At 41.2% G+C, this 16,533-nt stretch overlaps 1 protein-coding gene across 2 annotated transcripts in view; it reads left to right on the top strand.

Moving 5' to 3' along the window:
* kcnq1.1 (potassium voltage-gated channel, KQT-like subfamily, member 1.1) overlaps window positions 1-16,533 on the top strand; it is a 173,572-nt gene that overhangs the window by 135,107 nt on the left and 21,932 nt on the right. Inside the window, exon 1 of one of the 2 annotated variants that reach the window (XM_052063149.1) lies at window positions 14,778-15,254. The exons of the other annotated variant lie outside the window; for it this stretch is intronic. Coding sequence (XP_051919109.1) covers window positions 14,950-15,254 — 305 coding nt within the window. The 5' untranslated portion in view covers window positions 14,778-14,949. Of the gene's footprint in view, window positions 1-14,777; window positions 15,255-16,533 lie in introns of those variants that run through there. 2 annotated transcript variants of the gene reach the window in all.

The raw sequence follows: 16,533 nt of genomic DNA, 5'->3' as shown, positions 1-16,533 counted from the left end.
AATCATAGTTATGAATGAAATACGTCGACAACTTCTGTCTGTCTCCACGTCTATCATCCATCCATTTACAACACCGCTTATCCTGAAGACGGTCCGGAGGTTGCCTATCCCAAGTGACTTTGGGCAAAAGGCGGACTACCCCCTGACCTGGTCACCACTCAGTTGCAGAGCACAGAAAGAGATGAACAGCCATACACACCCACATTTGAGAAGGAAGACATTTCATCTGTGCTGTATGTTGCACATTTGACAATAAGGTTGTACTTAACTTGATTCACACCATCATTGAGTGGGAACCAATCCCATGCTGCCCGCACACAATCAGTGACCGCCGCCTCAATCAAATGCACCAAAATCACATTACATAACCAGCATCACAGCTTAGACCTGCTTTTATCTGGTACCGTACAAAGTTTTTGTCACCAAATTATAAGGTGCGGTGCGGCATGTCATAGAAAACACCCATGAAGGTGCCTGTGTGCCTGTCTGTGAGAAAAGCCCAAAGAGTCTTGGGACTAACAGACCTGATTAAACATCGTTTGGAAATGACACTATAACTATGGTATCTTATCACTCGCAGAAGAAAGAAAAGAGAAGATCAAAAAGATGCATTCAAAGCCAATGCTGCATGTCAAGACAGCTTTCTTTCTTTTGAAAATATGGCTTTTCAAATAAAATTGTTTTCTAAGAGAATGTTTGATGCAGTGGTCGTGCCTGCCGTCAAAATGTGAACCATTGTTATCTTCAACCCACTTCTGAAGCCCAGCATTTCAAATCACTCCTAATAGGTACTCTAGTGAGGATGACGCCAGAACTGCCAACCAGCAACATGAAAATGCGCCATTATTCAGGATTTTTGCAATCGTTACAGTTATTGGTGAAAGCCACAACAGAAACATGAAGGAGAGCTTGAGTAGAAATGCATAAAGTAGATCAACAATACAAATTTGATACAAAGGTTGCTCAGCTGTATACACAATCCGAGCTCTCTTAAAATCAAATTATGTAGTTTTCCCCCCCCCCCCCCCCCGACTGGTGTCCATGCAGAAAATTGACATTCACTTCCCTGTGAATACATGCAACAGAAGAATTCTGAGATAGAAACACGCCTTCTTCAGCATGTTGGTTATCTGTAAATATTGTGCATTTGTTTTTGTTTTTTTCTTTTATAATAATTTTATGGTTGTTTTGTACCTCCTTCCCAGCTGGAGCTGCAGTGCTAACTACATAAACTGACTAGTTTATTTTACAAAAGGTTGAGAGAGCTTGTGGGGATGATTACAGGAGCATCCCATCGTTATTAAGAATAAGGAGTTAATGGACTACAGACTACTAAATAAGCATGACAACAAGGAATTTATATATATATATATATATATATATATATATATATATATATATATATATATATATATATATATATATATATATATATATATATATATATATATATATATTATATATATATATATATATATTAGAGCGCTCCGGTTTCCTCCCACATTCCAAAAACATGCGTGGCAGGCTGATTGAACACTCTAAATTGTCCCTAGGTGTGAGTGTGAGTGCGACTGGTTGTTCGTTTCTGTGTGCCCTGCGATTGGCTGGCAACCGATTCAGGGTGTCCCCCGCCTACTGCCCGAAGACAGCTGGGATAGGCTCCAGCACCCCCCGCGACCCTAGTGAGGATCAAGCGGCTCAGAAGATGAATGAATGAATGAATATATTAGAGCTGTCAGTATAGCGCGTTTTTATTGGCATTAATTTAACTGAATTTTAACGGGATTAATTTTTTTCTCGCGAGATTATCGCGGCACACGTCACAAGCGGATGTTACGTTGCTCTATAAATACACCAGAAACAAAACAACAAGCGCGCTGCAGAAGTCCACGCCCCTGTCTGTTTTGCCAGCCACGGCAGCGCGAGACACCGAAAAGAGATACTTAGAGTTTATGAATGGAAAGTTTACTTTTAAATAGTTGCCATATTGCTCCACTGACAAGACCAAAGTTATCTGTTCTTCTCTCTCTCTCTGTATCATACAGGTATACGATGTATGCCACTGACGCGATTGTTACTTGTTTGGAACTATTTTGTGTGGAAGTGGAAGTTACAGTGGTCTGTGTCCATATACGGTAAATAGAGCGGGTGGAGCTTCTCTGCGTTCGTCTGACAGCGACAGTGCGCTACGGTGGTAGCGACCTAGAGAAAGTAAAACGTCTCCAGTGTTGTCATCGAACCAAGTGTAGTCATTCGAAATGAGGTCTACACAAAACCGTAGAGAGACTTCCGCGCAAGAAGGACCAACACAATCAACATAGCCTGACTGTGTTAGGAGGAGTGAACCCCCGCCCCCTTTCAGAATGGTTTGCCCCTGCAGCGCAGGGGAAGTGCGTATGCTTGTTTGTAAGGCCGGCAGTTTCGAATATAGCGGCACATAATGAACACTAGTGTCCGGTGTCTCGTTATTCTTCAACAAACATACAGAAACAGACTGCTGTGTTGAAAGCAAACTTGAGAAAATGAAGTATGCAACCATGGTTTAAATACACTATAGGCTGAGTACTAGTGTACCTTAGATGTGCACTTTATAATGTTATATTGCTCTGTTTTGATTTCATTAAAAAAAGCTGTTAGAGCAGCTGTTGTGTGACAAAATATTTTTTCACCGTTATTGATGGACAGTAATATTGTGTGAGAGATTATGTGTGAATAACTGCACCAAGTGAAAAATTGTTCACGTAAAGTTGAAAATCGAAATTGTTATTTCAGTAAATATTTGCATTTGGCACATAGAAAACTCATTCATGATTCCATGTTGATGAGAGCATTAAAATGGGGACAAAATAGGACAAACAATGTAAAAGGAAATTCATAAACGATAAAAATGTGTGAGTAATCACGATTAATTTTTTAGTTCATTTGAGTTAATTATGACAGTTGCATTTTTAATTAGATTAAATATTTTAATCGTTTGACAGCTCTAATATATGTATATATATATATATATATATATATATATATATATATATATAGAGAGAGAGAGAGAGAGAGAGAGAGAGAGAGAGAGAGAGAGAGAGAGAGAGAGAGAGAGAGAGAGAGAGAGAGAGAGAGAGAGAGCCTGGAAGAGAGCCTGGAAGAGAGCCTGGAAGGTAAAGGTGACAGTCATGCCTGTGGTGGTCGGAGCACTCGGGGCAGTGACCCCCAGACTACATGAGTGGTTGCAACAGATCCCGGGAACAACATCGGAGATCTCAGTCCAGAAATGTGCAGTGCTGGGAACAGCAAGGATACTGCGCAGAACCCTCAAGGTTCCTGGCCTCTGGTAGAGGACCCGAGCTGAATGAGGGACAGACACCACCCGAGGGGTGAGATGACGATTTTGTGTGTGTGTGTGTGTGTGTGTGTGTGTGTGTGTGTGTGTGTGTGTGTGTGTGTGTGTGTGTGTGTGTGTGTGTGTGTGTGTGTGTGTGTGTGTGTGTGTGTGTGTATATATATATATATATATATATATATATATATATATATATATATAATTCTCGTCTCACCCCTCGGGTGGTGTCCGTCCCTCACCAGGGGTGAGATGAGGATTTTGTGTATGTATATATATATATATATATATATATATATATATATATATATATATATATATATATATATATATATATATAATTCTCGTCTCACCCCTCGGGTGGTGTCCGTCCCTCACCAGGGGTGAGATGAGGATTTTGTGTATGTATATATATATATATATATATATATATATATATATATATATAATTATTATTATTATTATCCTCATCTGATAATGCTAAAGCGTATATCAGCTCATTGGTTTCCGTGATCGTTACGGTTGGGATCGCCCTCAGTGCTGCATTCACACTTTCCATGAGACTTTCAGGTGGTACTTCACATAGACGTTGTAATCGGTTTCTAGGTTGCCCAGCTTTCATTCTCGCTATGATCTTAGCTTTCAGGTCAGTTGCTGCCTCGCTCAGCATTTCATTCATTGGGGCTTGCCTCCCAAACTCTGGTATGTCCTCCTCCTCTGATCTGGCAGCCTGGGGCCCTTCACCATGGAACCTGCGTTGTACCTCATCAATCTCAAGTTGTGACAGCACTTGCCGTTTTTGGATGTTGGAACACTGAGCTACTAGTTGCTTCGTGGTCAACCGTGACTGTGGGTTTCAAAGTAACCATTTAGCCAACATTCGCTGCATGTAACCCCTCTGACTAGGGTTGCTTGAGTATTAGCATTCCAACAGAGCCATGTTATCGTATCTCGCCCATCTCCACTTTGTTCCGGTAGCCCATTTTTCATCAAGGTGCTCTGGTTCCCCAGCACCTGACGCAGACCTTGTTTGGCCGGGCGACGTCTGCGCTGGCATGTCATTCGCTTTATTGTCTTTCATCATTGTATGAGGTAGGCATTAGCGTGAAGAATCTTGCCCAAGGACCCACACTGGATGCTGTTATGTGCTCTTATGTTTTTTGCCCCAAGTGGGATTTGAACCACCAGAAAGAGAGAGAGAGAGAGAGATATGAAAATTTCAGTTCAAGTTAATTAAGAAAGGGTTTGCGTTGTAGATAAACATCAAGATGATGAAGATGGTGATTAGCCCTTGACTAAAACTTGTGTTACAGAGGCCTGCAGAGATTCAAAAACAGGAGCTCAGATGTATTGATGTGAACATGTTATGAATCCTCATCAGGCTATTTCTTTGAGTTCCAATGTTTATCTAACACAACAAGAATCTTGTTAAAATCAACTGAGTTTCTCCGGGTGTCAATATTTGACAGGCATAATGATGGGACTGACGGCAGGTATCCAAATAAACACGTTTGCGTTCCACGGGGTAATTGTATCCCCGCTGAAGGAAATTAATAGTAAACTCTCCAACAAAAAAACAAAAACACAAAAGGAAATCTGGCAATGAAAGCAATTGTTTCAAGATGGCATGGATTGAATTAGTCAAAGCTTAAAAGGGAGTTTTCAATTTAATGAGAAAAAAAAACATATTTGTTAAAACTGTCAGCATGCACCAACACTAGCGCATGAGTCAAATGATTTGTGAGAAAATCTGGCTCATTTTCTACCTCTAATTTGAGTTGCAAGAAATCATTGCACCCAAATAAAAACAATGAGAGACAGAAGGCATGCCAAATGTTTCAATCATTCATGTGCACTGGGGAGCACACTCCCATGGCCTTGTCCTGACCTCTTTCCTTGTCTTCCAAAACTTTGCTGAAACTATTGTGGATTATCTACCTACAGATTTATTTATTTTTTGTTAAACCGGTTAATACCAACGGTATGGCTTCAAATAACAAAAAAAGGGGCAACAGGAATCTGAGACATGGAATTAGCTGCATTTATGTTTGACCGGTGAGTTTGTTAATTCCTTTTGCTTTTTAATGATTATACATGCCAATTAAAAAACACAAAACAATAACCTTAAAACCACTAACATTACTGTGATAAAAACATGACATAAAGAATAAATCATGCTATCAACATAGCAGCTGTGGTTAACATTGACTTGTTTACAGTGCTATGGCTATCTTAGCATTGCTAGTGCTTCTATTTTGTTGCAGTCGTGTGTGTGTATTGTCTGTGACTATTTATCCGACAACACAGTTTCACAATCATATGCCATTATGAATGGAGGTGGGAAAGGATGAGATCCAGAATTAAAATATTGCTAGCTAGCAGTTTTAACACAGTAAACTCCCGCTTTAAACAGAATCTCAGCTGCCTTCCTCAATCAAGCAGATACTTCAATTAAGATTTTTCTACTGTACAGTACCAAAATAAATATTTTACAAAACCAAGTGTTCAGCCACCAGCAAATATTGTTTAACAGTTTATAGGACTGACACCATAAGTTATCATCTTAAAATTAAACATTTTGCAGTTTTTTTTCCTTTATATGTGTCATGTTTGTATTCATTGTCATCACTGTTCTTACTTATTCGGGGTCGCGGGGGGTGCTGGAGCCTATCCCAGCTGTCTCCGGGCAGTAGGCGGGGGACACCCTGAATCGGTTGCCAGCCAATCGCAGTTGTCTATTACAATAAAAATCTAAAAAAAACAAGTGAGGGCCTATGTGGTTTCAGCTCGGTTGACAGGGTTGTCCGCTTTCCAGTGTTTCCAGGGGCAACTAAATAGAATATTGTCCCCTCTGAATTTCATGTTCAGGATTTTCAAGATCCTGAGTCACACTTGTGCTTTTCAAGTACCTGAAGGTAGAGCAAAGGAGAAAAATAAAATAAAATCACTGGTGAAGTCGTTGAAGGGCCTGACCCAGCGTTTCAATCTGCACTGTCAATCTGTGATCTCGACACACTATGCGATTAATATTGTAAGTGGTCTCTGTAAGTGGTAAGCAGTCGACATCATGGAAAACGTCCCTGACTTGGGCTCACTGTCAAGCTTCTGAAGATGACTCTTGAAGCATTTTTGTCCTTCAAAGACTCACAGCAGCGAGATCTCATCATAGGCTTCTTGAAAACAACTCAGTTGTGGAAATTCAAATATATTCTTTGTTCCAGATTTGCCCCGTTTCGAGTTGTGTGACAGCAGCATGCTGCCTAATAACTTGAAAAAGAGAGATGTGAACACTATTGGTGCAGAATAGGGGCAACACTGAGGTATGAGTGTGAAAGCAGAAATCTTGTTTCTTGGTCACACATTTTTTTCAACTGACCAATGGGGAAGAAATTATTTATCTTTCTGATCAACAAATGCCTGGGAAAAGGTAGGTGAGTCTTCAGAAGGATAGGATTTGATTGTTGGCAGTCAAGCTCATCGATACGCACCTCTGTTGGTAACTGGAGCCTACCCCAGCCACTTTCTGGCGAAATCCCCCACCAACTACTTAAATATCGATGCATTTTGTTTCTTGACAATATACTGTATGTTTTTGCAGTTATATACTGTATATACATTTGATGGAATCACATGACATTTCAACATCTGAAAAATATTGCATTCAACATTGACACATGGCATACCTGTCAACTTTTCGGAGCGCCAACCTGTATAAACTACCAAAAAATCCTTATAAAGAGCAAAAAATCCTTATAACATACCAAAGCATTTTATGTCAAAATAACGGCAGAAAAAAACCCCACAAACTTTTCAATGATATTTATTTTAAATCTCCATAATACTATATCTGGTTAATGTTTAATCATCATTCTACTTAGTGGCATTACTGTGTTCAGAGTTGTATTCCTGCGTTAATTTTTTCACCAACTCCTATTCATTTGGAGTTGGTGAAAAACAAACCTGGAAATTTTCAGAATCCATATGATTTGTGCAATAAGGCCATACACGTAAGATTCAGCACAAAATCCGTATGAACTATGGCTAAACCGTATGAGTTGACAGGTATGACATAGTGTTTGTTTTGATCTGTGACAAATGGCAACCAAATTTGAAAAAGATGCAATTAAATTGTCTCATTGTGTTCACCATACCTGCAGCATATACAGTTCATCCCCACCCCACATGCCATGGAGTTTGTCATCCATCCATCCATTTTCATAGCGAGTAATTGCTAGACCCTATCCAAGCTGACTTTGGGCGGAAGAGAAATTACACCCTGAACTGCCCGCCAGTCAGTCACAGGACACATAGACACAAACAACCATTCACACCCACATCCACACCATCACTGAGTGGAAACCGATCTCACGCTGCCTGCGCACAAGTCAGGTGAGGTAATTTATGTCAATAATTAAAATTCTAAGGCCACGACAGCACGAACAACACTCAGTTACCTTCATTTGTTTTTTTATTGTTGGCTTTGTCAAAATTAATCTCTGCCAAAAGGAATACATCATTGATGCACGACACAATGTGGTTCCCCTCAGGTTATAAAATATTCAAGACAGTTAAATCTGTACAGATTATCATGGTTTGGTCTATGATTCACTTGAGCTTGATCCAATTTGTTGAGCAGGGTGGAATACAGCAATCTCAACCAAGACACATGAGTCACGTTGCCTCGCTCCTTGTCTGTTAATCTTTTGCTGTTCTTTTTTTTTTTTTTTTTTAGCCATTCTCACCTCAACGTCTTCTGCTTCAATTTCTCTGCTGCTGCCTCTCATTGGCTTTCGTTTTCTGCATGCTCATAAGCCTCCCTGCTCATCTCCTACCCTTGAGGCCTTGCCGTGTGATCTCAGAAGGCACAGGAAGGGACATCTTCTGCTTCATAGCGCAAGACAAGACATGATGCACATCTCAAAGCGCAGCATGTGGATAACGGCATGATGGGATAAGGGTGACAGTTTAACATATTACACAGGCCAAACAGCTGAGTTATTTATTGCTTTATTTGCTACCGCAAGGAGAAAAAAATGTAGAGCACTCTTGTTTTCATACTATTTCCATTGGATTTGCAATGGCACATATAGCTACAATTTCTTGTAAAACAAAGCACATCTGAAAAATGCATCTAAAACATGGTTAGGGATAATAATAATTTTAATAATGCATTAGCACTCTTTACTTAACAGTAGGGAGTGAAGGCTGATCAAAATATAGTGCCATTATGCCATTGTGTTGAATCTTGACAGGGTTCGGAAACGAGCCAGAGTGTGTGGAGCCCACAACCGCATAATTAGACAAACTACAACACAAAAATACTTATTGAGAGAAAAACAAAGGATGGAAAAAGTATAAAGAGTAATTATTGGTGACCAACAAACCAAAATATGAGGATATAGCGCTTGCAGATGGCAAGGTAAATTTGACGTCCGAAAATACACAAAACAAAGTGGCCAAAGCCCAAACACGCGAAACATAAATCAGACCAGACCAAACCAAAATATTTACAACATGGTACTATCGGAAAAGGTGTGATGATGAAGGTGAACTTGAAGTCTAGGAAATATCGCTTCAGCATAACAGCAAGCAAGGTCAATAATCCGACGCTGACTTGAAAACTTGACAGTCCTGAAATACTAGGCAAGGCTTGACGGAGAACACGAAACAGGTGCACCGCTGAAAAGGCACGCCCTCCACTCCAACTGGTGCTGAAAACAACAAAACACAGACAGAGCAATACCATGACAAATCTTTAAAGAGAGGAGGCCCAAATGCCTGCCACTCTCAGGGTAGGAGAAAAAGTTAATTGTATTCCGAGTTCTGAAAAAGACACAAAGGGGTGACTCCCTAAAGGCTTTTGGGGGAGCTAAAAAGATTATGGTGTTTTGTGGGTAAGCATATATTTGGAACGACTTATATTTATGCTGTATGTGGGCCTCCCCTCTCAGTAGGGCATGGATGAGAGAGTAGGCTCGGGCCATTTTTGGGGAAGACTTCTGACATCAGCTGTATTTGACAAGAAAAATCAACTATGTCTTGAAGAAGTTTTTCCATCATCAATCCAGCCTTGCTGAACATTCACTCCAGAGGCACGCTGGGACGGAGCTACTCTTCAAATCAAATACACAACACCACTTTTTTTTTCAATCATGGCTTCTGGAAGTATCAAAAATAATCTAACAATTTCCTCCCCACAAGTGCTTTGAAATCATGACAAATTAAAAACAAAGATGTGCTTCATATATTTTTACAGTGCAGACTTCAGATAATGTATATTTAATGTTGATAATTTGATTTGTCGCACACAGGATTTTTTTAAAATACTCAATTAAAAGGTGAAATAATAATAATAATATTCATTCATTCATTCATCTTCCGAGCCGCTTGATCCTCACTAGGGTCGCGGGGGTGCTGGAGCCTATACCAGCTGTCTTCGGGCATTAGGCGGGGGACACCCTGAATCGATTGCCAGCCAATCGCAGGGCACACAGAAACGAACAACCATTCGCACTCACACTCACACCTAGGGACAAGTTAGAGTGTTCAATCAGCCTGCCACGCATGTTTTTGGAATGTGGGAGGAAACCGGAGCACCCGGAGAAAACCCACGCAGGCCCGGGGAGAACATGCAAACTCCACACAGGGAGGCCAGAGCTGGAATCGAACCCGGTACCTCTGTACTGTGAAGCCGACGTGCTAACCACTGGACTACCGGCCGCCAATAATAATAATACATTTTATTTATAAGCGCCTTTCAAAACACCCAAGGACACTTTACAATCAGGAACAAAAACAATAAAACACAGAACGGGTTGAGCAGCGGCAGCCAGACGTGCCAGCGATGTAGTATATATAGTACCGGTATATTATGTTGTAGGCGGCCCGGTAGTCCAGTGGTTAGCACGTCGGCTTCACAGTGCAGAGGTACCGGGTTCGATTCCAGCTCCGGCCTCCCTGTGTGGAGTTTGCATGTTCTCCCCGGGCCTGCGTGGGTTTTCTCCGGGTGCTCCGGTTTCCTCCCACATTCCAAAAACATGCATGGCAGGCTGATTGGACGCTCTAAATTGTCCCTAGGTGTGACTGTGGGCGTGGATGGTTGTTTGTCTCTGTGTACCCTGCGATTGGCTGGCAACCGATTCAGGGTGTCCCCCGCCTACTGCCCGAAGACAGCTGGGATAGGCTCCAGCACCCCCCGCGACCCTAGTGAGGATCAAGCGGTTCGGAAAATGGATGGATGGATATTATGTTGTAAATGTGACTTTGGAAGTCCATTTCTCATAATGATGCTTGTATCAATGACGACCTTTAAGTGCTAAGGTTATATGCAATCTGCTGATAGGAAATGTAGGTTTGTAATTTGTAAAGCCTTAGTTTGACGCTCCAATCTCACCTCCTAGTTGGCCACTGCTTTGGCAGCGAAAGGAAACTCCCAACTCGCCTCTTGATTTTTTCCTGACTTAATTGGGCGGTACAAAAATTAGTCCAAAACTGACAAAAACAAGAATGAGGCGAAGATCGATAGTATTAAGTAGGGTGAGTGAGTGCGAGAGAGAGAGAAAGAGAGAGTGAGAGATTAAAAAACTAAAACTGTGTGGCTGGACTCCATGTTGCCTGACCGCATTACTGCCGTGTACCACACAGGTCCTTAATATAATAATATAAAATCAAACAGGTGTATAAGTAAGAAATGTAAATAGTCTAGCTTGTATGAGAACAAACATAAATCATATTTTTTTCCAAATACAAATGAACTTACATCGAATTTCGTTCTTTCAGGAAATACCAATGAGTGTGCTTAGTGCGCAGACTCAAACAATGCAATGAGATTTCATACTAGGGTCAAGTTATTAACACTGTCGGAGAGTATTTTCTATCTTCTAGTTTAATTAGCGGCTAGGTCATGTCAAACAATCATCGAACAATACTCTAAAGATTAAATAAAAACGCTCGATAAGCTTTTGAGGAAAACAGTGGAAGGAAAATTCATATATAGATCCATCTTTTATCATGGAAACGCCAACAATAATTATGTGTTTTTGTCTCTGCTAAAGACACAGATGAATGCTATCATGTCATTTTGATGAGATCAAACTTGACTGCACTGAGTAAATTGGTAATGAATCACTCGTATTATTGTGAAGAGCAGTGTGATGGTTTGAGATGGACTTGCAGTATCTGACAGATCACTTGTAAAGCTTGAGCCAATTTGGCGGCAGAGAAATGCACTTCTTTAATTCCTCTCAGTTGAGCACATCCTCGGGTGCAGTCTCAAATCCCCACACAGTGTTCTTTTAATTGGCTATGAGTCATTGGGTAGCACAATAACAACCATTATATGTAACTGGAGGAATTGCGCTCAGTACAAAATAAAATATAATGTCCATTTGTTTAAATGAATGCCGTTATAGTGGATGGAAAATCGATGTGAACCCTTTGGAATTTCTTCAATTTCTCCATGCACTGGTTACCAAATGTGGTATGATCTTCATCAAAATCACATGACTAGACACACGCAGACTGCACACATTCATACCACACATCCTATTACAGTATATGTTTTCCTATTTTTATTGAAAATAACTTGAACACAAGGAGGAAAAAAAGAAGTGAATCCTTGGATTTAAGTTGAGCTTCCTTTGGTTGCAATAAATAACCTCAACCAAACATTTCCTCTAGTTGCAGAATGATCAGGATGAATTTTAGCCTTTTTTTTCAAAACTGTCAGATTCCTGGGACGTCTGGTGTGAATATCTCTTTTGAAATCATCAGTCGTCTGTGCATTTTCATTTTGGTGCGAGCTAGTCTTGCGTGTTTGGGACTGCAAAGCACCTCAATGGGCATTTTGGCGCACCTCGACACACCTGTTAATTTGATAGCTGAATGCGCTTGGCGTTAAAAGGAATGGGCACATCTTCATTTTGGTGCCGGGGCAAGTCTAGTTTAGCGTGTTTGTGAATTTGGGAGATTCTATGTGTCTGCTGCGTGTTTTGGGTGACCCAACTGCTAAGTTCCCCAGTTTATCTCGCAATTTGGTGACCAAAAAGTAGAGCTAATTTTATACTACTTAAAAGCAAGTGCAACGCGTGTGGCGTGAGTGGTGTAATGTGATTTGGTGCTCGGCGGAGATGTGTGGTAGGCATCGTATTTTATTCAGAAATATGACAGCAGCATGGGACAATGCCTTTGAATCATTGTAAAAATCAATTCATTCAATGAATTCTCCTCATTATTATCTGAACAGTACCCAGTTGACCATGCAGCACAATGGCTAGGGAGGGTTGGGGACACAACGTCCCCACACACGTCCTAAGGTGCAAGTCTCCAATTGCCTACGTCACATAGACAGCCGACTAAATCATCCGCAAGGGGATCTCCCCACAGTCAGTTGCCCGCGATCGCTGCAACCCCACCGCCGTCTGTTATCAGACAAACGGGTTTTAGGGAGAGCTTCTTTGCAGTGGCCCTCACTCGGGTGAACACTATACAATACTTAGAGCCCCCCTGGTTGCCCCTCTGCATCAATTGAGTGAATTTAGACCCATTTTTATACCTTGTCTGCCGTATTCATTGTACTTATCATATGATGTTCCTTATGCCAGATTTGCACTACGTGCGGCTAAAAGAGCAGTATTGCTGCTCTCGGTCAAAGTCTGCTGACAGTTAATTAAGAATATCTTATTGTTACTGTATATTTATCGTTCTATCAATGTTGATTGCATTTCTTAGAATGGCCCAATTTCTTTTTATAGCTGCCAAACAATTATCAACATTAAACCCAAATACAGAAGTATTGACCTTTCTAAAGAATGTACACCCTCTGAATGAGAGGAAAAGGTTTAAGCATAAGGTGGTATCAACCGACAAGAACCACGTGTTGTGATTGCTTCTGGGCAACAGAACCTGTCATCACATGAAGGTCTTTCAGTTTATTAAAATCTACTGCCGTGAACTTGTTTTTTCCCGCCCTTTTGTGGATCACCTCGGCCAATCTCTTGAAAACAGACATGTGTAGAGTGACCTTGTCAAAATAATCTGTAAGTCTCCTCTGAGTTTCGATTGCAACAATCTATAGCACACGCTACAAAACCTTGAAACACTTTTGGCCTGCAAGCACTTCCAACTTTGTAGCTGATGGCAATTTACCATATCCTACTGTTTCACTGTGTTATGATCTAAGGGCATTTCTGTTTGTCGATGCAGGGAAAATATTTTTTCATGGAAACTCTTGATGCAGAAAAGTGATAATTAAATGTGGTGGCAGAGTGTTGAAAAATGTCAACTGTTGTGGCAGTGAAAAAAGGTAAGAATTATCTACCACTGTCCCCTGTTAGGCTCAATTTCAACCAAATGTCCCCATGATAGTGGCAATAGATTGTTTGGATGAGAGAAGAAAATGTGGAGTTTGAAAAAAAAACACAAACACCAGAATTAAGCAGCCACAAATGACTGAACAATAAAGCAGAAAAACAAAACTACAGCGATATCACAGACAATTAAATATGGTTGAAATACTCTACATTAGAGGTGTTAATCACGAAATGAGCAAAGTAATTGCTTGCGGAGTTGATGCATATGTAATTTGCTGACTGTGTGTTCTGTGAATATAAACATGGCGATGTGGAAATCGACCGTCAGTGCTAATAAGGAACAAGTGCAATGTGAAGATTACCGGGCATCTTATCTGCCCAAAATACAAGATGTGCGTAAACAAAACAGGAAGCAAATATGATGTGAAGAACATGTGATATTTGAAATTAGAGTAAAATTTAGAATTATAAAGGCCAACCACAAATGCATGTTTATATGTCTACATGCAATTCCACAGACTGTTCTGAAGGGTTCAAAGAAATAACAACTGACAAAATAGCTGTGATAGGCTCCAGCACGCACCACAACCCTCGTGAGGATAAGCGGATCAGAAAGTGGATGGATGGATGGATGTAATGACAGTAACGGTGTTGTAGACAACAGGACAGGCTTTCTCTCAGGATTGCAAGCTAGCTTTTTAGCAAACTGTTATTGCTGACCAAGAGGACAAACTTACTTCTGTAAATAAGTACAGACTTTGTTTTTTAAAGGCTCATTATGATTGTATGATTAACAGGGATGCAAGTACAGTGAGACTTTCAATCAAGGTTAACTATTTTATAAAAAGTGAGAAATTGAATAGAGGACATTCCTTTGCCCTATCCATTCTTTTCCTAAACTGTTTGATGAGGTTAAGTTCACCGTCTAATGTGATTCACTTTTCCTCTTCTTCTGCCATGTTACAAGGGTGATGGGTAAATGGTTACGTGTATGTTGTGGGACAAGATACATCAATGAATCAAATTCATTCATCAAAAACTTACATTTCATTTTCTCTCTCTCTCTCTCTCTCTCTCTCTCTCTCTCTCTCTCTCTCTCTCTCTCTCTCTCTCTCTAATTCTGTAGTAAACACAATGGAATGTTCACATATGGAGACCCTCCCCCTTGATCTTGAGTGGGGAAGATGTGTTTTGTTTCCAAAAGCAGTTGTTGCGCAACAGGGGTTGTGCAACAGTGTTTATAACTACTGACCGAAAAAGAAGAGGAGAAAAGTCAACCAAGCGGTGAAAGAACACAGGGAAGACACGATGCTGAATTCTGCGCGCTCTCAGGGGACCACACAGAAGTGTCCAGATGCGTCCTGTGAAAAGAGAACATCGGACTGGGAGCTGTTTGAGACCAACCGAGGAGCTTCGGACCAGCACCGATCAGCAATGGAGGCAACACAAATTCATCTCCAGCCTTACTTGCTTCAACCCCGCACGTTTGGCCGCATGATGGTGTACAACAGCAGAGTCCGCCCTGTACTCACTCACACCTCTTTCCAAGGATGCGTGTATAACTTTTTGGAAAGGCCGTCCGGCTGGAAGTGCTTCGTTTATCACTTCACTGTGTGAGTGTTACCGTGATTCATCATCTAAAGAACAACAAATAGAGCCACTATAGGAAATATATTTATAAATGGATTTCTTGCATAGCTGTGCACAGTTAAAGAAAGAGAGAGAGGGAAAGAGAGAGACAGAGAGAGATACATAGATACTTGCATCCATCCATACACAGTAATTTTCGTACATTTTAATCTCATTGAGGAAAATTATACTTTGAAAAAGAAAGTATTTGGTTCCTCTGTTAACAGAGTAAAACTTACACTTGAAAAAAGAGTCAGATATTCTGAATACATTTTATTAAAAGTAGCAGATTAATCGTATATCAAATAATGAAAATCATATTTTATTTGATGAGAGCCTAAGTTACACAGTCGACACGGTGATCGACTGGTTAGCACATCTGCCTCACAGTGCAGAGGTGCAGGGTTCGATTCCGGCCTCCCTGTGTGGAGTTTGTATGTTTCCCCTGCATGGGTTTTCTCCGGGTACTCCAGTTTCCGACCACATTCCAAAGACATGCACCGTAGGTTAAGTGTTTACTCTAGGTGTGATGTGAGCACAGATGGTTGTTCATCTAAGTGTGCCCTGCGATTGGCTGGCAACCAGTCCAGGGTGTACCCCGCCTACTGCCCGAAGACAGCTGGGCTGGGCTCCAGCACGCCCGCGGCCCTTGTGAGAAAAAAACGGATTAGAAAATGGATGGCTGGAAGGATATGTTACACACATTTTACACTGATGGGAGTTGGGGGTGGGCCTTCATGTGCTGTGAGTGAAAAGATTTTGATCCATTCTAAAGATTTACTCCCGCTCTACTGCCTGGGGAGGCAATTGAATTCCATCCATCCGTTCATCCATTATCAGAACCACTTATCGTCATTAACGGTCGCAAACGTGCTGTAGCGCATCCCAGTTGCCTTCATGTGGATCTCAGATTCAGGAGGAGCAGCGTGGTTTTCGTCCTGGCCGTGGAGCAATGAACCATCTCGACATGCTTGGCAGAGTCCTTGAGGGGGCCCGACCAGGCAATATGTTTTTTTGTGGACTGTGAAAAAGTTCAACTGTTTCCGTGTGTGTGTGTGCGCATGTGTGGCAGGGTGGGGGTGGCGGGTCGGGTGTCTTCAGGTGTATAGGGTACCAAACACCCTGACAAGGGCAATCCTGTATCACCAATATCAGAGTTTTGTCTGCATTGCCAGCAGTAAATTGGATTAATTTCCAGTGAGGGTTTGGCTCTGCTCAGGCTGCCATTTTGTCGCTGATTCTGTTCATAACCTTTCTGGGCAG

This window comes from Hippocampus zosterae, chromosome 4 (assembly GCF_025434085.1).
Source record: "Hippocampus zosterae strain Florida chromosome 4, ASM2543408v3, whole genome shotgun sequence".
In the NCBI taxonomy this organism is placed as follows: domain Eukaryota; kingdom Metazoa; phylum Chordata; class Actinopteri; order Syngnathiformes; family Syngnathidae; genus Hippocampus; species Hippocampus zosterae.
The sequence above is the reverse complement of the archived record's forward strand: the minus strand, read 5'-3'. Positions and strand labels throughout refer to the sequence as shown.